Source organism: Hemiscyllium ocellatum, chromosome 3 (assembly GCF_020745735.1).
Source record: "Hemiscyllium ocellatum isolate sHemOce1 chromosome 3, sHemOce1.pat.X.cur, whole genome shotgun sequence".
NCBI classification, from domain to species: Eukaryota; Metazoa; Chordata; class Chondrichthyes; order Orectolobiformes; family Hemiscylliidae; genus Hemiscyllium; species Hemiscyllium ocellatum.
In genome coordinates, this window is record NC_083403.1 from 49,394,193 (window position 1) to 49,421,526 (window position 27,334).

At 40.3% G+C, this 27,334-nt stretch overlaps 1 protein-coding gene across 1 annotated transcript in view; it reads right to left on the reverse strand.

The window, feature by feature from the left end:
• Positions 1-27,334, reverse strand: part of ahi1 (Abelson helper integration site 1) — a 258,275-nt gene that overhangs the window by 186,012 nt on the left and 44,929 nt on the right. Inside the window, exons 6-8 of the mRNA XM_060857049.1 lie at positions 17,488-17,716; positions 1,975-2,167; positions 943-1,038 (exon numbers count right to left, since the gene is read on the reverse strand). Coding sequence (XP_060713032.1) covers positions 943-1,038; positions 1,975-2,167; positions 17,488-17,716 — 518 coding nt within the window. The remainder of the gene's footprint in view (positions 1-942; positions 1,039-1,974; positions 2,168-17,487; positions 17,717-27,334) is intronic.

The following is a 27,334-nucleotide window of genomic DNA, read 5'->3' on the forward strand; positions in this document are numbered from 1 at the left end:
TTCGCAAATCCCAAACTGAGCATCAGTGAGCTCAGAGAGAGGGATGCAACAAGAGATATACTGAAGCCCAGGATCAGGCCGCATCACTTCAGCTTCAGCTTCAACACAGAAGAGAGAGGACGTCCTAGTTCTTACAGCTGCAGCTTTGGGACACTGCTGATTGGAAAAACAGTAACATCACAGGAAAGTGGTGAGTTCATTCGGTTGTGATTTTTAAGAGTATACTTTTTGGAAGAAGCAATTAACTGAGAAATAACAGGAATAAATGAGTCATTATGGATTCAACCCAATACAAGTCAAATCAAAAGCAACATTTGTAGATGAAACCCGAGTGTCATTACTGACATGTGAGTGTCCAACTGTTGAGAGACAGAGCAGTAGCAAACCCAGTCACAGCATGCTATCCTTTACATGGTTATTTTTCAAAATCATCTGGAACTAACTTTCCTGGCTTGACCACAGCTGCCAAGATATCACCAGCAATTTCTAAAGGCCCCAGCAAGCTATCCTGGTAATGAAATGCATCCATCAGGTCTTTAGTAGTCGAAGGACAGATACTGAGTAGTGGAATCTTAGATGGTACATGAAGTTTGAAAGTACACAGGGATAGTCAGTGATGGCCTCAATCTTGAGTACAGGCATCTGAAGTGATAACCTTTGGGATGGTGCCATGGAGTGGCAAAGAAAGCAAACATCTTATGCAGCAAATTCAGCAGCCAAAGAGGATATTCCCTTTCATTTAGCATACACAATTTGCTTTTCCTAAAAGTGGCAATATTCCAAATATAATTAAGCTGTGAGTAATTATAAAAATAGCACTGGAAAAGCAATTGCTGTATTTATACAAACTAAATCAGAGCCAAACATCGACCAAGATCTTGAAAATACTGCAGGCAGCTGCCTGCTTTGCTTCAGAATTTAACTATATCCATAATTCATTACCTTCAGAAATGCCCAAGCTATTTTTCGCCAACCTCCTTCACTACTTTGAGTTGCATAGTTGGCTTTGGCTTCATCCATACTTACAAATTCAAGGATCTGTAAACATTAAAATATCTTATAAGAGCTGCAAAGAAACCAAACAAACACTAGATAATATCCAGTTCAAAGTGGCTCTAAAATATAGGTTAAATACTGAAAAGCTGATTGTTAACAGGCCTTTATAGAAACTGCTGTTCATAAATCAATAACGCAGGAAGAAAAAAAAAGGTCACTATAGAATCAAAGAATCCTATTGGAAGAATGTTGTGAAACTTGGAAGGGTTCGGAAAAGATTTACAAGGATGTTGTCAGGGTTGGAAGGTTTGGAGGGAAAGGCTCATTAGACTGGGGCTGTCTTCCCAGAACATCGGAGGCTGAGGGGTGAACTTAGAGGTCTATAAAATCATGAGGGCCACGGATAGGGTAAATAGACAAGGTATTTTCTCTGGGGTGAGTAAGTCCAGATCTTGATGGTATAAGTTCAGGCTAAGAGGGGCAAGGTCTCAAAGGGACTTAAAGGGCAACTTTTTCACGCAGTGGGTAGTGCTTGTGTAGAATGGGCTGCTAGAGGAAGTGATGGAGGCTAGTACAATTACAACACATTTAAAAGGCATCTGGATGGGTGTATGAAGAGGAAGGTGCTGGCAAATGGGACTAGATTAGGTTAGGATATCTAGTCAGCATGGACGTGTTGGACTGAAGGGTCTGTTTCCGTGCTGTACATCTCTAATGACAATGAACAGTGAAGTCAACAAAACAATGAGAAACAAAGGGTTATATCACTGGTTCAACTGCAATTTCTACACTCAAGATTTAACTCTCATTTTGATGAGCATGAATACATTTAAACTGTTTTAAAACATTAAAATAAAACTCACCCATTCTAAAGAATACTATACCATTCACTTTGGTCTCATCTGCATATAAAAAGTTAAAGATGATATAGCACAGATTAAATCAGTGTATCAGAATCAAACCCCAATCTTTTGATACCTCAAAGAACAGAAGACTAAAAGGCGAATCCATAAATTCATGAAGAAAATAACCAAATCGCTCATTGAATATAATTTGCTCCTCCCATGCTGGAATTGCTGATTTATTTTTCCTAAAATCGTATGGCTGTGTCATGATGGGAAGGATGTGTTCCACGTTCTCTTGCTCGTAATATGAAGTGACAGGTCGATTGCTATCAACATAAAACAATTGGAATGATGGTAAAGAAGGAAATATTCTTAAAGAATCAAATCTCAAGAGCTTTTTATTCCAACAATGTTTTTGATAATAAATCCGAGTATTTTAACAAATTGGTCATATTAGCTTCAAAGGCTTAAACATTGCACAATGGTAACATTTTAAATTGATTTAGCCTACACTAGCCAAAGTTGTTTAAACCAGACTACAACTTGTTAGTCCAAGAGGTTATTTTCTTTAAAAATAACTAACTCTTCAAGTTAGAGGCCAGTATGTCTTCATTTTCATCGTAAAAAGATGTCTCAATCAATAGGTTTCATGATATACTGCTTTTGATCTTTGCCTTATCAATAACACAATCTGTACAACCAATTTGAATTGAGCAGTATTATTCTGACATTATCAGAGCTAAGAATTAGAAACAGAAGTTAATTTGAAGTTATGATATGAATGCTAAGCGTATTCAGAAAGTATCAGACTACAAACTTTCAAACACCCTTTTGGATACAAAAGTGTGTTAGATGAGTGGAGGGTATCAAAATGTTACCACCTGTTCAGAAAAAGGGAAAGGGCCAAACCCCACATAACTACAAACAAATGAGCTCATCAATGGCACTAAGCTATTAGAAACCAGATTACAAATATCAACCATTTAGAAGAAATGCATTAATTAGGACAACTAACTTGTTTGTAAATGATAAAAACACTGACATCAATGGGTGAACAGTGGTGTGATTTGGGAGAGTTGGGGTTCATTCATATAAAAGTGATATAGAGTCGGGTACATAGTTAAGAGGGACGAAATTATTTTCAAAAAGAGATGAATAAAGATAAAAGTAAAAGAACTTGCATTCACATTGGGCCTTTCACAACATAAAACCATCCAAGACCCCTTTATAGTTAATTAAACACTTCTGAAATGACGCCATTGCCATAATGTTCCAATAAATAGAAATGTGATAAATCATTATACAATGATATTTTTAAAAGGGAGTGGTAGTCTTGAATCGTTTGTCAGACAGAAATAGTGTCGTTGTTCTTTTCTATTCACCAGTAAGGGTGAATAAGCCCACAGTTCAGCAATGCCAAGATTGTGGCATTACCTCTGATTTCATGAGAGTATCAGCTTGGATATTTGAGTGGGACTTAACTCCTCTTGATTCAGAAGTGAGAATGCAGTGGGATTGTTGCTACTGGAAAACAAGAAAGCTTTTTATCCTTTTCTTTCAAGGAATGTGAGCATCCATTTATTGCCGCTGAACAGTGAGACTTTCTAGGCCAGTGGTTTTCAATTGGCATGTATATTGCAAAATTTGTGTGCCCATGTTTTTGATCTCCTCCGTAGCCTCAACATTGATTACTGATGACAGTATCTGCTCAGGAGAAGAGAAATCCACTCAGTTTTGCAGCCTTATGTACCTTGATGCTGAAAAGGTTGGGGAATATCCTTATAGGCCTTTTCAGAGGGCAGTTCAGAGTCAATCACATTGTCGTGCCTCTGCAGTTGCATATAGACCAGATGATGTAAAGACAGCAAATTTCCTTGTCTAGAGGGTATTAGTGAAACAGATTTGTTTTTATGACAATGATAGTTTAATGTCTTTTTTGGTTAAGTCCAAGTTGTGTTGAGGCTTCTGGAGGGTTTTTTGCCACATTGCCGAGTGACTTCTTTCACTGTATCTTATCAAACTCACCCCTATGGCATCTGTCACATTCGATTTTGGTCTAATCTTGCCGCACACCACTCCGTGAACAATTCACTACTCAATGGACGTCTGCTGAAAAGATTGACACATCGTGTGCTTGCACCTTCTTTGAAAAGCCATTGCGCACCTGCACAAGCATTGATAGTCCGGCACTGCACCTCACTGGAAGTATATCAGTACACATACACAGGACAACACTGCCCATGGCATGACTGGCAAACTCCTCCTACATTAACCACATTTTCTTACCTTACTCACAGTTTAATCACCACACCACACTTTACTTGTATGTAGCTACATTCTACCTGAACAACCACCAAGTCAGTGCTATCTTGCCCAAAGCCTTCTGTTGACTCACAGCTTGTCAATGTGAGATAGGGGAACATCATATACATGGAAGTAAATAGACAAATCCGGACATCAGATTTAATTTTTGAAAGCAAAAGCAAACACAAACAAAACCAACGCAGCATCCGAGGAGCAGGAGAATTGGCATTTTGGGCATAAGCCCTGAAGAAGGGCTTATGCCTGAAACGTCGATTCTCCTGCTCCTCGGATGCTGCCTGGCTGCTGTGTTTTTCCAGCACCACATTTTTCAACTATGATCTCCAGCATCTGCAGTCCTCACTTTCTCCCACAAACAAAACTAATACAGGCTAAAGTTCACCCCACAGTGTAAACTAGACTTAAGCGTAATGAGCAACAAATATTTTGCAACATAATTATGTGCTGTATTATTTCTTAACTATTGCAGTAAGTAACAATGATATTCTGTCTGGCTTGTAGTGCCCAACCCAGCTAAACTCTGTCACAGACAAGGACAGCTTTCTCCTACCCAACATCCTTAATTTCCACCTTAGACAGTGCTCTTGCTCTCCCAGTTCCTCAGCACATTGTCCAGACTATACCAGATTGCAATGGAGTCTTTAGCACTCCTACAGTCTATTCAACCATCATCCTGATCAAGGCACTGGCAGCATTTTATTTGTGCCCTGCATAATAAGATCATATGAAATAGGATCAAAAGTAGGCCACTCACTCCCCGCCCCCCTCCGAAAACCTGCTCCGCCAATAGGATCATGTTCGATCTGACATTTCTCAACGAGGTCAAGAAGGCATAACAATGTCTCTCCTTCATCGGAAGGCTAAAGAAATTCGGCGTGGGGCCCACACCAACATTTGCAGATGTACCATACAAAGCATTCTATCCGGGTGCATAATGGCTTGGTACAGTAACAGTGCTGCCCAGGAACGTAAGAGACTGCGGAAAGTTGCGCACAGCCCAGACCATCACGGAAGCCAACTTTCCAACCATGAACTCCACCTACACATCTTGATGCCATGGAATGGCTGTCAACATCATCAAAGACCCTTCCCACCCCGATAATACTCTCTTCTAACCTATCCCATCAGACAGAAGATACTGAAGCTTGAACACATGCATCAACAGGTCCATTAACAGCTTCTTCCCTGAACGGACCTCTCTAATTTCATTCTAATGTTGACCTTGCGTTTGTGCACCTCCTGAGCAGTTGTAAACGTGTATGCCTTGCTCTGTCTAAGCTACGGTTTGTGTGTCCTCGTTTGTTATGATCTGACTATAGTGCAAAACAAAACTTTCCACTGTATATAGGTACATATGACAATTAATCAAATCAAATCACATCCACTTTCCTGCCCTTTCCTCTGTAGCCCTTGATTCCCCATGTGATCAAAAATGTAACTATCTCAGCCTTAAACATACACAAGGGTTCTACTTCCACAATTCTCTGTGACAAAGTGTTCCAAAGGCATTCAACCCTCAGCTAAGAAATTCCTCCTCATCTCAGACTTAAATTGGTGCTACTTTATTCTGAGACTATGTTCTCTGGTCTTAGACTCTCCCACAAGAGGGAACATCCTCATTATCTAGTCTGTCAAACCCCTAAGAATCCTATATGTATCAATGAGATCACCTCTCATTCTTGTACACTCTAATAAGTGGAGTCCCAACCTATTTCGCCTTTGCTCTGAAGGCAATCCCTCCCTACTGGGGATCATCTAGTAATGGTACTTAATTCTTCTCCCTTATTTTTTATTACTAATAGGATGTTACAAATATCTTCCACAATGAAGGCTAAAGCAAAATATCTGTTTAATTCCAATGGCATTTCCTTGTTCCTAATAACCTTCCCTCCAGATTGATTTTTGAATGGGCCTATGTTCACTTTGACCTCTCTCTTCCTTTTATTTACTAGAAGCACTTATTGTCAGCATCAGTCAGGGGATTGTGCAATGATAGTGAGGTGCGACATGGTAACCGTGGGTATCACTTACTCTACCGCATATCTAGCCTTGCAATGCACCCGACTCTCAAATCTACCAGATGCACAACAGTGTTCCAGGATGTAAGAGTCATGGTAACTGCCACGGTAGTGGGTAAACACCTCCAGGAAGCAGTAACAATGATCACAGATTACCTGACCTTCCTGTTGATGAGTTCTACAGTGTTGTAATAGTGTCAAATGTACCCAATTGATGGTTCCCTGCACATGGGAAAATTCGGGTAAGTTTCAGAATCTGCTGGGCTGCAGCACCGATCTCACCATGGGGGAATGAAATGAAAAGGTGCAAAACTGCAGAGATGGCAGCGCTCACCATCCTCATACATTTGCTGATGCATAACTGCAAGATTCCACGTGGACCAGTATCTCCTCCTGGAATGAGCCAATTGCATAAAGATGGCTGTCACCTTCACAGCCTCCATGAGAGGATGGCCTCCCACTCCTTCCGACATCAGGTGGCGCTCCAGCACCTGGTGAAGTTCTGTCACAGTATGCCATTCAACCTGCTTGATGATACTATGGGAAGGCATTCCCAGTGATTGTTTTAGCTCTTTTACAAAATGATGACTGCTATAAACATCGGCTGAACCACTACTGCATCTCAGGACCTTATTCTGATCACCTTGAATGACTGTTAGCTCCTTAGTATCCTGGGAAAATCTTCCCAGCGATGTCTATAATCTAATTACCATCAATCAGTCCTCTACAAATTGGAATATTTATGAGGAAAAGGTTAATTTGACATGGGATGAAGAGTGAGAAAGCTTCTGCTCAGACATAAAATAAATTGATCTCTTACAAAACTTTAACTAGGTATTCATTTCTGAACAAAAGGGGTATTCATTCCTGGAAATCCACTTGCTTCTTTATTAAAATTAAGCTTAAATTGTTAGGATTCTTTTACTTAAATCTCTAGAGTTCAAACTATTGATATTTTCTACACACTCCAGAATGCAGATGTTGAAAGTAGTTTCCCCTGTGGGACACTCGAGGGCCAGAGGCATAATCTCAGATTAAGGGGGTTCCCTTTTAAGGTAGAGTTGAGGAGGAATTTCTTCTCTGAGGGTTGTGAATCTGTGGAATTCTTTACCACTGAAGGCAGGGTTGCTAAGTATATTCAAGACTGAGACAGGCGGATTTTTAAATCACAAGGAAATCAAGGGGTACAGGGAAAAGGCAGGAAAGTGAATTTGAGGATTATCAGATCAGTTATGATCTCATTGAATGGTAGAGCAAGGTTGTTGGCTGAAAGACCCCACTCTGATTTTTACCTCTTATAGAACAGAGAACAAAGGAAAGTACAGCACAGAACAGGCCCTTTGACCCACAATATTGTGCTGAGGGTCATCCTAATGTAAAATAAAATAAACTTAACCTACGCACCCTTCAACTCAATGCTATCCATGTGCATGTCTAGTAGTCGCTTAAATGTCCCTAATGACTCTGCTTCCACCACCGCCGCTGGCAATGCATTTCATGCATTCACAACTCTCTGCACAAAGAACCTTCCTCTGACATCTCCTCTATACCTTTCTCCTAATATCTTAAAAACTATGACCCCTCGTACCAGTCAATCCTGCCCTGGGGAAAAGTCTCTGGCTATTGACTCTATCCATTCCTCTCATTATCTTGCATATCACGATCAGGTCACCTCTTTCTCCTTCTCTCCAGAGAGAAAAATCCGAGCTTAGTCAACCTCTCTTCATAAGGCAAGCCCTCCAGTCCAGGCAGCGTCCTGGTAAACTTTCTTTGCACCCTCTCCAAAGCCTCGGTATCTCTCTTATAGTTTACCGACTAGAACTGAACACAATATTTCAAGTGTGGTTTCACCAGGGACTTGCAGAGCTGTAGCAAAACCTCATGGCTCTTAAACTCTTAAGAGTCTTATGATCTTGACCTTGGATGTTTCCTCTTATGGGAGAATCTAGAACTAGAGGTCATGGTATAAACAAGGTGGGAACACTTTTTCTTCAGAGAGTTGAGTGTTTTTGGAGTTTCCTTCCTCAAAAAGGCAATTGATGCAGAATGTTTAAATACAGGTAATTTACCTATAACGTGGCAATTGTGTTCCTGTGCAACGCCATGTTATAGAAAATCACGCAATATAAATAATGGGGCCTATGGGGAAAAACAGGGTTAAAGGCAAACTGCCAAAAATATCAGTAAAACAAAAATAATAATTAGTCTAAAACAAACAATAGCCCAGTCTAAGTAAATCTTTAAATCATATATTTTAATGTAATAACAGAGTATATTTAACACTTTAGCACTAAAATCACTGACTACAGCACTGTACCTTTCACAAAGCATGTCACCAGAAAGCACGCAAGCCAACTGACCATGTGATGCTGATGTGGGAGTCCAGCCCTCCTCAAGATCCCCCCCCACCGTTTGAAACAAAGTTCCTTCTCAATGTAGACTACAATTCCCACTTTCAAGCTGGGTTTAATGGATTGCAGAGCTGATTCTGAGGCTGTGTTTTGCTGTTCAGGGAAGTGCTGGGGTTGAAATGATGTAACAACGAACGTGAGTTTGCTTTATTAAAAAACGTCCACAATTTACTAATCGGGTTACAGCCAAATTGCGTTTAATAAACTCTCATTATAGAAGAACTTCTTGTATTTTTAAGGGAGAAGACAGATTCTTGATTAGTAAGGGGATATAAGATTAGTGGGGAAATGTAGAGTTAAGGTTAAAATCAGATCAGACACAATCATAATGGGGTGGATCAGACCCTTAGGGCAAGAGGCCTAATCTTGTTAGGGAAATTAATTTTAAATACAGAAAGAAAAAACTTATTGAGAGAAAAGAAAAAGATAGTAAGGAGTAAAAAGACAGTTTTTTATAAGTACATTTTAACAGTGTGAACAATTTACCACCTGTGGAATGAGATGAAATATCAACTCCAACATTCCAGTAAGTCAAGCAATGTCTTAACTCGGGGGAAAATGCATGAGAGTCACTTAGAAGCTATTGGCTTCTATTCACGTACAGATTAAAACTTGCTGCTTTTTGGAAGTCAAATCTTGTATTCTGTATCATCAACCTCTAACCTTGAACCCCCTTTAGAACTATTACCTTAAACAATGGCACTTACTACATACTATTGTAAAGAAAGGAAATATTAATGAACCTCATTCTACTGATTTTCAGTAACAAATAATCTCTAATCAGCAGATCGCACTGTCAACTTTGAAGGCAATGGATTCAACATTTTTAATGTTTCAGTTGTGTTACAAGAGAACAGTGATGGAATGCTGCATTTTCTGATTTGCTTCATTGGATGAAACATTCAAATGATACGTCTGTCGACTTTGTCTGGTGGATATTAATGATCACATCTAATTACTGAATCACACATTCTCCATCAATCTGAAGCACCAATCCCACCTCAGCTGCTAGAAACAGCATTCTTTTTTCGCATCGTATTTAAAAATAATTAATTGTACCCAAAGACTTTTGGAGCATTTCAAAAACATCAAACAGTGCAAATAAATACGAGTCTTTCATTTTTAATATACTACTTCTATGCATAGAAGTTTGTAGATTTACACAACCACTAGCTATGGCACTTATCAGCATCTATACAGAGTGAGAGTCAGTCAACAAATTGAGTATTCCAAAACACAGTTATGGGGTTCCTATCAGTACAAAATACAGTAATACCACAGACAACTTTTGCATACATATATGAAAATCATTCCTGTAATATAGAGCGTCGTTATTGGCTTGTGGTTTTACAAAATGTTGCGTGTACGGCATTCAAAAAGTAAGCATGAGAGAATTGATATGACTAACTTTCTATACTTGGTCACAACGTATAGTATAACATTGCTGATGACCAATTTGCAAAATCTGTTTTATTGATGCAATAACTATAGGATGTTCCTAGTTAGTTAGCAGATAGAGCAGGCATTATGGTTAGCTCTTTTGTCTGCATTTTCTACAAATTTCTAATGTATTCTGATGGGGAAAGTGCTGAACATGATTTACTGGAATTGAGGGGTAGAAATAAACAGGTCTGTCTAGATAGCCATTCAGTATATACAATGAACACACGTTTACTATGGACAAATGGCATATTTCAAGGCAAAAGCAAGAGTTTATTTAAACAATGAACAGTCAGTTAATCTATAATGCATATTTCCAGTTTGAAGTATGAAGCAATAGATAATGATGGAGTGCATGTTATCGGGTTTCACAAAGTGAACCACTTTGAGCTCTCTTGTCCTTAGTATTCTCTCTGTTTTAGTTTCTTTTTGCATTGTTAAATTTTGTTGCATTATCAAAATGCATTCAACTTAAATACTTAAAAACAGTTACTAATAAGTTAATAGGTGAAGTAGGAGCACAGGAAAAAGGGAGGCCAAAAGAGAGTTAATGTGCATTCTGATGAAGGGCTCCTGCCCAAAACATCAATTTTGCTGCTCCTTGGATGCTGCCTGATGTGATGCGCTTTGCCAACACCACTGTAACCTCGACTCTAATGTGCATACATGTCAATGCACTGAGTAAATAAAGTTGAAGTGTTACAGAAGCAGACTGAATGTGGTATTATATTTTATGTTCCTTGGCCATCTGGCTCAAGGAACTGCAAGTCTGGGTGTTAAACAAAAGTTACTCGGAAAAGATAAAAAAAGGAAAGAAAGGAGAAGGGGCAGCAGTACTAGTTATGGAACAGTGCAGAAGAAAGAAACCTCAGAGGGTTTAAATACAGAGTTAATTTAGCTAGAGCTAAGAAACAAAAAGGGTGCACATTACATTGTTCAGTGGAGTGGATGGACCAGATTTTTATTGTTTGTAAAAATTACCCATACTTCCAGCTAACTGCCACTTCAACACACCACCGTGTTCCCTGCCAACATTTCTGTCTCAGGTCTACTGCAGTGCTCCACGCTGGAGGAACAGCATCTCATTTCCCGTTTGAGAATCTGACATTGGTAGATTCAGCGCAAGCTGTGGTGGCAGAGGGGAATTGGCCTGGTGTTGAAAGATAGCATTTGAAGAGTGGCGACATCAATGTTGGTTGGACCTGGTGTGGATTGTTGATGATAAGCTGGCTCAGGACTGATGGACTCTACTTAAGCTATATCTTTCTATTGTTTTTCTTATTTTTAAAACTATTCAAAATGACGGTGAAATGTGGTGACAGTGGAAAAGCTTTTCACTGTACTTTACTGTTTTTCTCACTATAAAATAAAATCACTCATTCATTCATCCTGTAGCTTTCAGGCCTCAATAACAAGTTCAATTATTTTAGAGCCTGAACACCACATTCCATGTCCTTTACCGAATCCCAAAACTCCAGGCCCTGTCATGACATGGGCTGCTTTCAGCGCAGAGTAAAAACAGGGTAAAAACAATGACTGCAAATGCTGGAAAACAGAGTCTAGATTAGAGGGGTGCTGGAAAAGCACAGCAGTTCAGGCCGCATCCGAGGAGCAGTAAAACCGACGTTTCGGGCACTCTGCCTGTATTCCCGATGAAGGGCTTTTGCCCGAAACATCAATTTTACTGCTCGTCGGATGCTGCCTGAACTGCTGTGCTTTTCCTGCACCACTGCTTTCAGCATCAATCCATTTTCACCTCCTCATGATCCCCATTATTTGCTTTTCCCCTTCCTGGCTTACTTTCAGTAATCACTTTTTCTGCCTAACTCTCCCTCTGGGTTCCATCTCCACCTAACTGTTCACTCCTTTACGCCACCCCAGGCCCTTTATACATTTATATTGCCACCTTTTCAGAGCTATGAGTTCTGAAGAAGGGTCACTGGCCTCGAAATGTTAACTCTGCTTTCTCTCAACAGATGCTGCCAGACCTGCTAGGTTCCTCCAGCAATTTCTTTCAGATTCAAACTTTGTGAAAAGATTTGTAGCTCGGGTGCTCGTTGTTGTAGTTTAGTTCGCCAAGCTGGGAATTTGTGTTGCAGACATTTCGCCCCCTGTCTAGGTGATATCCTCAGTGCTTAGGAGCCTCCTGTGAAGCGCTTCTGTGATCTTTCCTCCGGCATTTGTAATGGTTTGAATCTGCCGCTTCCGGTTGTCAGTTCCAGCTGTCCGTTGCAGTGGCCGGTATATTGGGTCCAGGTCGATGTGCTTATTGATTTGAATCTGTGGATGAGTGCCATGCCTCTAGGAATTCCCTGGCTGTTCTCTGTTTGGATTGTCCTATAATAGTAGTGTTGGCCCAGTCGAATTCATGTTGCTTGTCATCTGCATGTGTGGCTACTAAGGATAGCTGGTCGTGTCATTTCGTGGCTAGTTGGTGTTCATGGATGTGGATCGTTAGCTGTCTTCCTGTTTGTCCTATCTAGTGTTTTGTGCAGTCCTTGCATGGGACTGACACCCCAACACAAAAGAAGTTGCATCAAGACATTATTCAAAAGGGCCACAACACACTGCAGTACACCAGAACTGCAAAAAGAGGAAGAAGAACAATGTATTCACCAAAAATAGATCCCCCACAATTTCATCAGCAGATGCCTAAGGGAAAGACAACGGAACGAGGACATGCCGCAACCCAAAGGACTAGCCACACTACCATACATCAAGAGCATTTCCGAACTGACAGCCAGACTACTGCGACCACTAGGACTCATAACAACACACAAACCAACAGCCACTCTCAGACAACAACTCACCAGAACGAAGGACCCGATACCCAGCATGAGCAAAACCAATGTAGTGTACAAAGTCCCATGCAAGGACTGCACAAAACACTAGATAGGACAAACAGGAAGACAGCTAACGATCCGCATCCATGAACACCAACTAGCCACGGAATGACACGACCAGCTATCCTTAGTAGCCACACACGCAGATGACAAGCAACATGAATTCGACTGGGACAACACTACTATTATAGGACAATCCAAACAGAGAACAGCCAGGGAATTCCTAGAGGCATGGCACTCATCCACAGATTCAATCAATAAACACCTCAACCTGAACCCAATATACCGGCCACTGCAACGGACAGCTGAAACTGACAACCGGTAGCGGCAGATTCAAACCACTACAAATGCCGGAGGAAAGATCACAGAAGCGCTTCACAGGAGGCCCCCAAGCACTGAGGATGTCACCTAGACAGGGGACGAAACGTCTGCAACACAAATTCCCAGCTCGGCGAACAGAACCACAACAACATTTCTTTCAGACCTTCAGCTTCCACAGTTCATTGTTTTATTTCAGGAAAGCGGCATTGTTGGACCTGGTCCTTAGAAATGAGGTGGGGCAGGCGGATCAAGTGTCAAGGGTGAAATATTTAGGAGACAATGATCAATGTATCACAAGGTTCAGAGTAGTACTGGGGAATTTCACACATCAATCCAAAGTAAGGAAGATCAATTGTTGGAGAGTTGACTTTACCAGGACAAGAACAGAACTGAGTAGGATTGACTGAAATAAGAGATAGGCTGGAAAAACAGTAACGGAATATTGGGTTACCTTCAAAGAGCAGATAGTTTGGATATATCAGAGGTATAGTCCTTTAAATGTAAAAGGTACAAAAGAAAATTCAGAGTTCCCCAGATGACAAAGTAGAAGTTAACATTAGAAAGAAAGAGTATGCTCATCACAGGTGTAAGGCATAAAATAGAATTGAGAATCAACTGTAATACTAAAGGGCCCTTGGGTAATGTCAGGAAATCCTGGACAGCTGTTCCCTGGACGCTAAAGTCTACACCATGCAAATAAATAAAAGATATTGTCTCTTTAAAAGAATCTAAATGTTTGGCATCAGAAAGGAAGGATCATTTTCACTTGTTAAAACCAAACTCTGGAGAGACTGAATCACTGAGTTGTTGGCACAATGGTGGACTTAGAAATTCAGATTGCAAAATGAATCCCCGTGATAAATGCATTTCATTCAAGTCAAAAACTAACTGTCACCCCTGTAATTTAGGACAGAGTTACGTGGCAAATATCTTGACCCGAAGTTAAATTTCCCATTTGTTTGTGTGTGTGTGCGCATGCTTCCCTTTAGCTTTAGGCCTGAATCAGCTAATGGGATGAGAGGCTGTATCATTGCTTTTACTTGGTAAGTCTTAAGATAAAGGAATCCAGGAAGAGGTATTTTGCAATGTCATGGTAATGCCCGTTTTCTACCTAGCCAATGAATTCCACTGGAGAACACGGGAAAGAATAGCATTAAGATAGCTGACAGCTTCCTTAAGAAAAATGTTAGTATACTATGTTTGAGATCTAAGAATGATCTACCTGTTTCCTTTGCCAGTTGGGGAATGTTAGCCAACGGTTACAACCAGGAAAGAAAATATTGAAATGACAAGGATTATTTCAGGATTCTGTTATGAGTACATTTCCTGACTATCTTTGACTAATAGCTTAGTTAAATTTCTGTTCCTTGGATGCTGCCTGACCTGCTGCGCTTTTCCAGCAACACATTTTCAGCTCTGATCTCCAGCATCTGCAGACCTCACTTTCTCCTCCTAGTTAAACTTACTGTTCATTTTGATGCTGTTCACTAGACTTTCAGTCCTTACATGGGCGAAGATAGATATTTACACCAGCCTACAGTCGCAACAAAGGTGACATTTGGACCACATTCAGCAAGATTTCCTTTCAGTCTCAGAGGATGGTCAGAACCTGAATAAATATTGAAAAGTTCTGTTTATTTTTCTCTGGGAAGTCAGGTTGAGTTGGAATGCTCCAGACTCACCTTTCCCTCTCCTGCAACCACAGACTCTTCTGAAACACAACTCCCCATTCTTAACCTAGGACAGACTGGGAAGCAAGGCTTGTCCAATTTCCAGCTGGCCATTTATTCCTCCTCATTCATTCCAATGGAATGTTAATAAATCTCAGGTATTAAACAACTTATGTTTAACATTTTCTGATCAACTATTTTTTAAAATTAGTCATTAAAAAGCAGCTTATTTTAACAGTCCATCTTACATGGACATTTGTCTATGGTCTATGAGCATGTGATAGGTAAAGAACTTTAAAGAGATGGATGACTGTAATTACTGATGACCTCACTAATTTTAACAAGTAAAAGAACATCATGCAAACAAAAGTAACATCTCACCTTTTAACGTGACTTAATATTCACAACCATCACTATTTCCAAGAATTTGTATTGAGTACATGTGACATGATAAAATGTCCCAAGGCACTTCATATTATAAAACAAAGCACAGTGAATTAAAGGCAAGGATCTGCGCTTGAAATACCAGTACACGCCTTCTAGATGGGTTTGTAGCTGATACATTCTTTGACAGCACTCACAACAGGAAAATCCAGAAATATTTGCACTTAATCTAAGGTGACAGCTCAACACAGTGCTCAAAGAGGGCTGCATTGTTATAAATGTCAACTCTTAAGTAAGACATTAAACTTGAGCCTTGTATGGATTTGCAGATGTGTAACAAATTGCATTGCCTAACTTGAGGAACAGGGAGTCTAACTGATGGCCTGGCCAACATTTATTCCTTGCCAAACATCAAACAGATTAACTATTCATCTATCTCACTGCAGTTTGTACAGACGAAGCTCGATTATCCAAATATCAATTATCCAAATATCGGATTATCTGAAGGAGATCTCGAGGGCCCCATAGAAACATTACATCAAAGAGGTGTTTCCAACACTGATCGTGCCTTTTGTTTACAATGATTAAAAACGAACTCAGCTTACTGAAATATTGCCGAGAACAGACCTGGACATCGATGGGAGCCCAGGCACTGTCTCCAAATGATTGGCTGCCTGCCGCCTCTCTGTTTCCACTTTCCCTGGAGTTTTACACAGGGGTGTATCTGAAACCTCCCTTCCCCAGATAATCTCTCCAATATTGTCCTGTACAAGGCAAAGGTGGAACCTAAGAAAACGTTGCAGTAAAAATTTGTGTGCGTGGCTGCATGTGTGTGCTATTTGGAGACTCAATCCCCAAAGGCAGCAGCAGTCTTACTGTTGGTGTCCAGTCTGGCTGACCCCCTGAGGGAGAGGGGGGCAGGGGTAGGGGTTGTGGGGTGGACGGGAGGTGGTGGTGCAGATGGTGGCACGGATGGTGGGTTAGGGCAGAGGCAGACAGGGTGGCATGGTTGGACAGGGATTGGGGCAGACAGGGGTGGCAGGGATGGAGTAGGGTCGGATACAGGGCAGGGCTGGGGTGCGGACAGACAGGGGGTGGAGTGGACAAGTTCGGACGGGGTTGGAGCCCAACAGGGGACGCAAGAGTGGGTTGGGACAGGGACGGGTGGACAGTTTTGGGGGTTTGGATGGGGGTTGGGGTTGCAAGGTGTTGGGGGGGTCAGACAGGGGCGGGGATTGGTCAGACAGGGGTGGGGGGTCGGATGATGGGCAGGGTTGGAAAGTGTTGGGGGTAGGACAAGGCGGGATTGGACGGGGTTGTAGGAGTCAGAATAGGGGGTGGTGTTGAGGGGGTCGGATGGGGGGGCAGAGTTGGATAGGGTTGGGGGGTCGGATGGGTTTGGGGGGTTGGATGGGGGGATGGGTTTGGGAGGGTTGAATGGGGGTGTCATTGCAGGCAGACAGGGGACAGGGGTGGGGTGGGGTCAGACAGTAGGTGGAGTGGATGGGGGTGTGGGGTTGGAAGGGTCAGACAGGGGGGTGTTGGACGGGGTTGGGGGTTTGGGGTGGGGGGGGTGGTGGTGGGGTTGGACGGGGCTAGGGGTGCACACGGTGGGGCAGAGGTTGGGGGTCCCAGAGATTGGGACTCATGCACGAGGTGTGCTGCTGCCTAGTCTCCTAAACGGGGAGCAGGCTTTAGCAAATGCTTGCTGTAACAATCCCATTGAACTGATTGGGTGGGGGGCTGGAAGCTTCAGCAGTGCTGCAGGTCCCTTACACACAAGTGTATCTGCTCAGAAACAAACTCTGAGATAGAGAGGGAGCAAAGCAGGCAGAGCGAGGAGAAAAGAAACTTCAGAAAATTCAGAGTCCCAGAGGAGAGGCATTGAATCAATTAACCGAATAATCAATTATCCAAGCGAAATAGTGCCCGCCCATCTTGTTTGGATAATCGAGGTTCCTCTGTACTTCACTGTGCAAATTTTAAGAGTCACTTTAAGAGTGACTACATTTCAAACATAAATAAATCACTTTAAAAATATTTGGAGCACCCTGATAACATGAAAGGTTCTCAACAAAACCTTTTTCTTTTGCAAAATACTAAATTGCATTGAAGTTTTTATGCCATTTTACAAATATCTAAGTATACGTTACGTAGAACATTTATTTGCACTTTGAATCACCAAGTCAATCTATGCATCATTTGACGCAGATTATTTTTAAAGCTTTGCATCTTACCTGTGTTCTTTCTTTACATATTGCCCTGACATTTCATCAATAACATGAACTTTCACTGAGGGATGCGACGTCAGAATGTCTGTTTTTAATAGGTCTGCTCTGTGGATATATACACCAAGGACCAGATCGTCATCAGTCACATACTTTGGCTTCTGCTGCTGAAGTGCAGTCTCTAGCTCTGGATCTGTTTCATGCATTATCTCTTCTTTTGACTCCATTTCCTCTGTTACTAACAGAGAAATATACTTATTACAATTATATTTTTTAAAGAATATACAGAAGGTGCATTAAACCCCTCAAAATCATTTAACCTTTCTTTTCATACCTCTCCCTTCCCAATAGTAAGGCTGATATTAGAAACTCGTAAAGCCTGAACTCTTACCTTTTCTATAATGTTGCAAAATGGATCAATGACCCAGTGGCTTGTTATTAAAAATATAACATTCAAGCAAATTGTAAAACAAAAAGATGTAAGTTATAAACAATTTTTGCTAACTACAATGAGCTATTTTCTTTCTGGTAACTAAAAATCTTCCACATAAGCAAAGATCCAATGGTATGTTGCAATTGGATCAAAATCCCGGAATACTAGCTCTGAGAGTTTACCTACAACAGATAACCTGGAGCAATTCAAGGGGGACGATCACCATCATTTACCCAAAAACAATTAGGGATAGCCAGTGATGCTGAGATATTAGGAATAAACAATAAGCTATTAACTATTGTATATTTGTATAATGTGTACATGCTATGTAAAGGAATACCTACTTCCTATATAATTTTCTTCTCATGCCTATTTACACATTTTCTGTTACTATCAACCTATTAATTTCATTTATTTCTAATTACATCTTCCACCCTTATCCTCCTAATATGGCAATGTTGTGTACATAACTCTCAATGCCTCCTAGCTACATCTCCAAAGTGCAGGACTGCACTTTGAACAACCATCCAGTTTGCAAATACTAAGACAAGGTCACAGATTAATTACTGTTACCTACCCTCTTCCAAAACTGAATCCTTCACATTGTAACTCCTAAAATGACTGCTCAAGTCCCCACCACTGTTGTCTCCCCCAGTCATCTCACTGAGCCGACCTCAAATATCATCAACACCCACAGTTAAAAGCTGCATTCTCAAACATTAAAAAGGGAATCAAAAATAATGATTCTAACACAAAAGTATCCAGGATGCTTCACAGACGATAAATCTGTGAGAGGTTGACTGAATAAGTCAGGGATGAATTTTAAAGATTTTTTTTGGAAAATTGGCAAGATAAAGAGGCAGAGGAATTAATGTAAAAATTACCCAAACAGCACAGCTTTTCTGAATTGTTAGACAGCTTTGATTAACCAAAGGTATAGCTTCGGTACCCTTTGTAGGTCATGTGGAATTTTCCTTTTCCAGTCCTATTTGGACCCCTCCTCACAACTCTTTCAATGACATTAATGATATAATTGGTGCAGCTTCCCCCTCTCATCTGGAATTGGAAAAAAATTATCAATTCTGCATCTAATTTGTACCCTGTTCCCACCTTCATCTGTCCATCTTTGACTTCTCCCTTCCATTGACATCGCTGTTTACATTTCTGAAAATAAGCTGGCCACCAATATCCATTACAAACCCATCAATTCCCACAGTTACCTTGACTATATGTCCTCGCACCTTGCTTCCTGTAAAGACTTAATTCCATTCTCCCGGTTCTTCATCTCTGTTGCATTGTTCTGATGATGTCACCTTTCATGGGCCGGCCTCAGAAATGTTCATCTTTTTCCTCAAATGGTGACCCATTTACTGCACTTCTGCCTATACCCCTTTTCTTCCTTCCTGCACAATAATAAGGTGCTCTGGTCCTCACTTTCACTTCACCAGCCTTCACATAAGGAGGACTATACGCCATCATGTTCGCCACCTCCAGCAGGATGCTACCGCCACATAGTGCCATTCCCTGTCAGGGTTCCTTTGGGACTATTTCCTCTGGAACACTGTGGTCCACTTCTCCTCCACTCCCATAACTGTGCAGCACCTTCCCATGAAATGACAGAAAGTGTAACACATGCCCACTTATCTTCACTTGCCTCACTATCCAAGGGCCCATGTACACTTTCCAGGTGAAGCAGCAATTTACCTGCACTTCAAACAACATAGTCATCAAGACCATAAGATACAGAAGCAGAATTACACAATTCAGCCCATTGGGTCTGCTCTGCCCTTTGATTGTGGCTAATATGTTTCTCAACCCTATTATCCTGCATTCTCCCTGTAACCCTTCATCCTCTAACTAATCAAGAATCTGTCTATCTCTGTCTTAAGTACACTCAATGACTCGGCCTCCATAGCCTTCTCTAGCAATAAGTTCAACAAATTCTCCATTCTCTGGCTGAAGAAATCCCTCTGTATTTCAGTTCTAAAAGGTTGTCCCTCCACTCTGAGTTTGTGTCCTCCTACTAGTGGAAATATATCCACATCTATTCCATCCAGGCCTCTCAATATTCTGTAAGTATCTATTGTATTCTATCACTTACAATGCAGATTCCTCTACACTGGGAGACGAAACGTGGAGTGGGTAACTGCTTTGCCAAACACCTACACTTGTTTGTGAAAATGATCCCAAGTTTCTAGTTGCCTGCCACCTCACACCAGCGTGTTCCCTAGCCGTATTCTGTCTCGGGCCTTCTGAAGTGTTCCAGCAAGACTCAAAACAAGGTGGAAGAGCAATACCTCATCTTCAGTTTGGGACATTACAGCCTTCAGGACTCAATATCGAATTTAATTTTAGATAATTTTAGAGTACAACTACCTCCTTCCATGCCTACTATGTACTCAGACACTTCAGGAAGTGTTTCTTCAGCACAGCCGAATAATTCTTACTGACTCATAGCCTCCATTATCACCGACGGGACATAAGAACTAGGAGCGGGAGTAGGCAATTCTGCACCTTGAGCGTACTCCAACATTTCATACGGCTATGGCTGATCTTACCTCGGCCTCATGTGCACTTGCCTACCCGCTCTCTGCAACTCTTCAACCCATTACTAAACAAAAATCTGTCTATCCACTCCTTAAGTTTACTCTATGTCCCAGCATCCACTGCACTGTGGGATAGTGAATTACATAAATTTATGACTCTTTTGAGAGAAGTAATTTCTCCTTAATTCTGTTTTGAAACTGCTACCCCTGATCCTAAAACTACAACCCCTTATTTTAAATTATTCCATGGGGAAACATTCACTTCACATCTACTTCGTCAGTCGCTTTTAGCATCTTGTATGCCTCAATTAGATCTCATCTCATTTTCTGAACTCCAAAGAACACAGGCCTAAAATGCTCTCTCTCTCTCTCTCTCCCTAAGACAAGCTCCATATCTCTGGAATCAATCTAGCGAACGTCCTCTGAACTACTTTAAATATAACTGCATCTCTCTTTTTGTAACGGGACCAAAATTGTCCACAATATTCCAGCTGTGGTCCCACAAATGTCTTGTATAGATGCAACAGCACTTTCCAAATTTTATACTCTATTCCTTTGCCAAAATTCCATTCGCCTTCTTTATTACCTGCCAAACTTGCATACTAGTTTTCTGTGATTCATATGCAAGGACACCGAGATCCCTCCGCATTGAAGAACTCTGAAGTTTTTCTCTATTTAGATAACAAGTTACCTCTCTATTCCTCCAACCAAAATGGATAAGTTTACATGTATCCACATTAAACGTTTTATGCCAAATTTTGTCCCATTCGCCTAACCTGTTCATATCCATTTGTGAATTTATTACTTCTTCCTTGCAACGTATTTTCACAATGTATTACCTTTGAAGCAGGTGTGACTTGTGTCTGGGCCTCTTGCTTCAGAGTCAGGGACACTACCCCTGTACCCCAAGAGCCTTCTGTCTAGCTTCTTTCCTTCCCTGACTATCTCAATCCCGACATCTGTTTAACCTTTTTTCTCTCTCTCCCTCTCTTCATCTACCTGCTCACTTCTTTCCCCTGCCATCAGCATAGATGCAATCTTCAACTAGCTATTAATTCTGAAGGTTACTGCTCTTAAAATTATTACTTTTTTCTCTCCACAGATGCTGTCAGACTTGCTGAATTTCTTCAGGAATTTCTGTTTTTATGTGTTTCAAATCTCTACCATCCTCAGTTTTTTATTATTATTGATTATCCAGTGATGGATGAGTTGCAATTTTCAACATTAAGGCTATGACGTTAATTATTCTAATTCCATTAATGTAATCACTACATTTTCAATTGTGCAATGTCTCAGGACTCTTCCTTTTAAAACCAAATGTGAATATACACTGATCTTTGTGCTTTTTACTGTGACATTATCAGCTTATAGCTTAATCTTGAATAGTGTCATCATAGATTTGAGACAGCGGGTCACAGTGGGTTGCTATTCTTATTTTCTTGATGTGTGTGAATGTTTTTTAAGTCGATTTATATGTCACTGCAATATTTTTTCGGCTTTGTATCATGAATTGCTTTTACTAGTGTCACAACCTTTTTTCTGTTTTGAAATATGTATTTCTCTGTCTGCTTATTTCTCATTTCCCATCGTCAGGCTGCGTTTTTCCAATTCCCTTTGCCCCAAATCTCTTAGCCTTCTTTATTTTCAGATGTTCTCTCTGTTTGAACTCTCACTGGTCTTGATTTCTTTATTTGGTCCAATATTCCCCTTTTCGGACTGTACCCCTAAGAATGTACCTCCTTCTGGCTTTCCTGATCTATTTCTTTCTTCTGATTCTCTCTAGAGACTCCAATACTTGTCTTTTTTATGTCTGAATAATCATGTCCATAATCAACGTTGGTAAATTAATCATTGCTTCAGAAAGAAGCAACCACAGAAACCAAACACCTTTGAATAGGCTGTGGAATATACAATCACTGACACGCTTACGACACTTTAAAAAAGGTCCTTTGGGGAAAGAGGTCTGGAATAGTGGCAAGATGGGGAAAGCTGAATCAGCAAGATGACAAAACATGGCAATACAGTGTGACAAAACCTAAAATATTAAAAATGAAAAGAATTAAAATGAAGTTAGAGATGTCCTCCTGTTTATAATTACCTTAGAAAACTAATACATATGTGACTGCAGCACTAAGTAGTCAGTTTCTGTAATTGTATTCGCAGCTAGAATCTGAGAATGGATGACACCAAAAATGGCAGGATATAATATTTTTAACGTGTAAATAAACTATCACATCAGCTAGACATAGTACATAGAATATAGAAGCAAGTCCATACTGACTCTCTGAAGAGCATCCCACCCAAACCCACCCGTTGACTCTATCTCTGTGGCTCTACATTTTCCATGGCTAATCCACCTACATCTGTTACTGTTGGGAAGTAAGCACACCTATATAATGAGAATTCCTATTACTGCTGGAATGTTTTTCAAAGCATTGTCCCTATATCTAGAGAAGACTGCCAATTTCCTGTGTGGAAAATCTCACAAATACATGACAACAGAGACACCTACTGGTGCTAGTTTAGTGAATCCATTTCACTTTAATTACACATGTAAAAGGAAGCGTTTGCTGGGTAATTGAAATTTCAACTTGTCAAATGTGTTACACATTTATCCAGCTGAAGATATCTACACAAAGCAAGCAATTGCATTAATTTCAGAAATATGCCCTCAAAAGTGAATTATGTCATATTAATTATTTGGTAAAATCTATAGCAGATAGTATCTCTGAGTTGATCATTTTACTATAAAAACATCTTTTAAAAAGGCACACAAATAAAACAATAAATTAACTCGATGACAGTTTGAAAGCACTATTGAAAAGGCATACATAATCACTGGCTTCATCAACACAGCAAAGGGCACAAACCTTTATAAAACATGAAAGAAGCCTCAGGTGGTGAACTGTGGCAAACTCTGGGCGTCATACTTTAAAAGAATTTGGGAAGAAGGTTTTAGAAAGGATGCAGTATTTTATCAGGGTTGTTGTAATGAGAACATTTATAGGAAATCTGATTGAGGGGATTTTGATAGAGTTACTAAGGAGAAGCTTTCTTGTGACAAAACGGTTGGTAACCAGAGGACATAAATTCAAGGTGGTTGGCAAAAAATAGGAGAAATACTTGAAGGAGGTAAAGTTTCAGAGCTACAATGAAACAACTTTATCAAACAGCAGCACAGACACAATGGACTGAATGGCTTCCTTTGGTTTAGATCAGAATGGTGCTGGAAAAACACAACAAGTCAGGCAGCATCCGAGAAGCAGGAAAATCAATGTTTCGGGCAAAAGCCCTTCATCAGGCTTCCTTTGGTGCCCTGCCATTATATAATTTGGAGAAACAGGAATAAGACTATGCCACTTGCACTCGCAGGACTTTCTATTTATTGTGGGCAAATGTTGGGAGATGTATTCAATGTATTTCATATTACATTCCTGATTCATCCTTCAAACATTTACTTATTTGAACTATCTGAAATAATTTTCAGAATATCAATGTTAAACTTTCAATTTTGAATCCATTCTAAAATTATGTGAATTTTATTAATTACAAGCAGGCCATTAGCTTTCTTTAAAAAAAACACTACCCATTCACAGGAAGCAGGTTTATTGCCTATTCCTGAATCAGGTACAGAATGTTGTCGTGATGAGCTACTCAAACCGTTTCATAGAAATATTGTAAATCAGCCACATGAACATCCAATTGGAATCAGGTGGAGGTCAAATTAATAAGAACGGCTGAATCTCTATTGAAAGATATTTGTGAATTAGATGAGACTATGCAACAATGTGAAAGACATTACTAATACGAGCTTTTCATCTCAGACTTAGTTTATTCAGGCATGTGATGTGGACATCACTGACTGAGCAAGTATTCACTGACCATCCCTAGTTGCCCTCCAGAAGTATAGTGGTGAGCAGCCTCCTTGTCCTGCAGTAGTCCTTGTAGGTTGACCCATAATGCCATTAGCAAGGAATTCCAAATGTTTAAGCCAAGGACACTAAAGGAATGATGATATAATTCCCCAAGTCAGAATGATTAGTCACTTGAAGGGAACTTGCAGGTGGTGGTGTACCCATGAATCTATTGCCCTAGTCCTTCTAGATGGAAGCAGATTTGGAAGGATGTGGATGTTTATGCATGTGGTCCCAAGCAAATGTGTTGTTAGGGTCAATAGCCTTACTTTTAGCATCAAGTGCTTCTAATCACATTTTGATGTCATGTAGAGTGAACTGCATTGGCTGAAAATTGGCATTTGGGATGCTGAGGACCTCTGGAGGAGATGGCTCAACCACACAGAACTTTTCTGTAAAGACTGGTCATAGAGTCATAGAAATGTACAGCATGGAAACAGACCATTCGGTCCTGTGAATACTTCAGCCATATCTTTTGCATTGATATGCTGGGATCCGCATTCACTGAAGATGGGGATATTTGTGGAGTTTCCTCCTCCAGCGAGATGTTTAATTGGCTATTATCATTCATGACTGAACGAATCAGGGCTGCAGATCTTGGATCTGATTTTTGTGGGATTGGTTAGCTTTATTTTTCAATTGCTGCTCATGTTGTTTGTTACATAAGTGGCTTCGGGTTGACATTTCATTTTTAGGTATGCCGAGTACTACTCTTGGCATAGCTGCCTGAACTCTTCATTGAACCAGGGTTGATTGCCTGACTTGGTTGTAATGCCAGGACATAAGGTTACAGATTGCACTGGAGTCTAATTCTGCTGCTGATGGCCCACCAGGCCTCATGGATGCTTAGTTTCGAGTTGTTAGATCTGTTTGAGGTCTGTCCAATTTAGAACAATGATAATGTCACACAACACGATGTAAGGCATTCTCAATAAGCACATGGGACATTGTCGACATAACAACTATGTGATGATTTGATGTTATGGACTAGGCCAGAGCACTTAAAACATTCTTAAGCAGGCAGCCCCAGACCATAACTTTGCAATATGTTTTGATAAGTGTACAGTGAAAATTGCCCAGAGTATGATAGCTAGGTTGATTACTAGATTTTAAAACAGACAAAAATTTATTCACAAAATAACACAAAGAACAGAATAAAGAACCCCTACAGAACTCAGCCTATCCAACTAGACTTAATTATGCTGTTCCGAATATACACAACAGTCCAAATAAGCAAACTCCCTTTAAAAATCTAGTATAAATGGAACCCATGTTTACAGGTTGAAATTGAAGGGCAGAAAAGAGAGAGAGAGGGAGCTTTCACACAGCTCCCAGTTGAACTTCCAAAGAGTTCAAGCCTGAACTAAATCTGCTCAGCTTGACAGCTAACCACTCCTCTTTCATTTTACAGACCACTTCTAAAACATGATCACTTTGGCTGAAGTCTCTTCTGTTTACATATAAACAAAGGGCCTCTCAAAATCCTTTTCATCTCTGTACCAAACCAGACTGATCAGAGCCCGGCCCAGTTTATTATCCCTCTGAAAAAAATCAAGGACAGAGTCTCCTTGAGCCAAGGGACAGCTTTTAGAAAAAAGGGACTAGCTTTGTCACACTGAAGGAACCCCATGGTGAGGGTTTGATCTTACAGATTTCTGCCAATTAGCTTTCTGGGCTCCTGAATTACTAGTCCAGTAGCGTAACCAATAAGCGACCCTATCAGGGAGAATTATTCTACACAATATGAAAAGTGCATTGTGTGATGTGGTACTGTCACCGTTCTAAATTGGACAGACCTCAAACAGATCTAGCAACTCAAGGCTGAGCATGTATGAGGTCCTGTGTCCATCAGGAGCAGCAGTAGAATTAGACCCCTACACAATTTGCAATGTTCAATGTGTAGGTTTTATAAGGAATTTGGAGCTGCCAAATGTACATGTTCAAAACTAAAAATCATTTTTGAAATTATTTCACACAAAATACCTAAAAAACAAGTGTAAGAGTTGGCCAAAGCTTTATCATAGCGCATCAAGTCACTTTCCAAATCATATTTCACATTAAAAGCAAAGAAAATAGAGCATGACCTAAAATAACAAGATATTTTCATTCTGACTTTGGCAATCACTTCATTCAGTTTTCCTACCATCAAGCAAATGATTCGAAAATGAGTGGTTTGTATTCTAGAAAGCAAAATTAGTTGCGATGTGAAATAGGTGGCCAATTTAAAATTGTCCCATATTTATTAATGAACGAACACATTTTTTAAAAAAAATACTCTCCCATGAATGTGAATACAAAAAAGGAACAATAATTTTGGAAACTGGAATCTTTTCCCAAAGACAGATTTGGAAACTTATGTTTTGATAATTTCCCAACCTTTTATGTTACTTACACGTTTAATTGAAATGTAAATACACTAATTGGGCTGGAGGCAATTTCAGGCACATAATTAGTGGTACCAAGCCGCTTCAGGCACAGGCTACCAGAGAAGAGTGGTAAATGTAGATGACAGACACGATGTGGTCCAATGCACGCTGCCTGAGCCTAAATAAAGTAGGGCTAGCAGCAGCAACTGAAAATACATTAACATATGGCTGATGCAAGATCCTTCACCTAAAGATAATTTATATCAAACATAAATAAATTTTAAAGTCTATCGACGTTAAACTGATACCTGTGTACTAACATACAACAGACTGTTTTGTGTTCATTAACAGGGTAAAGATGGGATATTTCTATAATCTATTTAGCTTATCTATTAACAAGCTCCCTAATGATAAGTTAATTGGAGGTAAGAAGGCTTCCTATTTCTGACTCCTGCCTTTTTTTTAGAAAAGTTGAATGAACTGGAAGGATTGGGATCCAGAAGTGCTTCCTGAAACACAATTCTTAAATCACATCCACAACCAACTCCACTAGGAATTAAAAATCATATCCAAAGTGTTAGCACCAAACATTCCTAG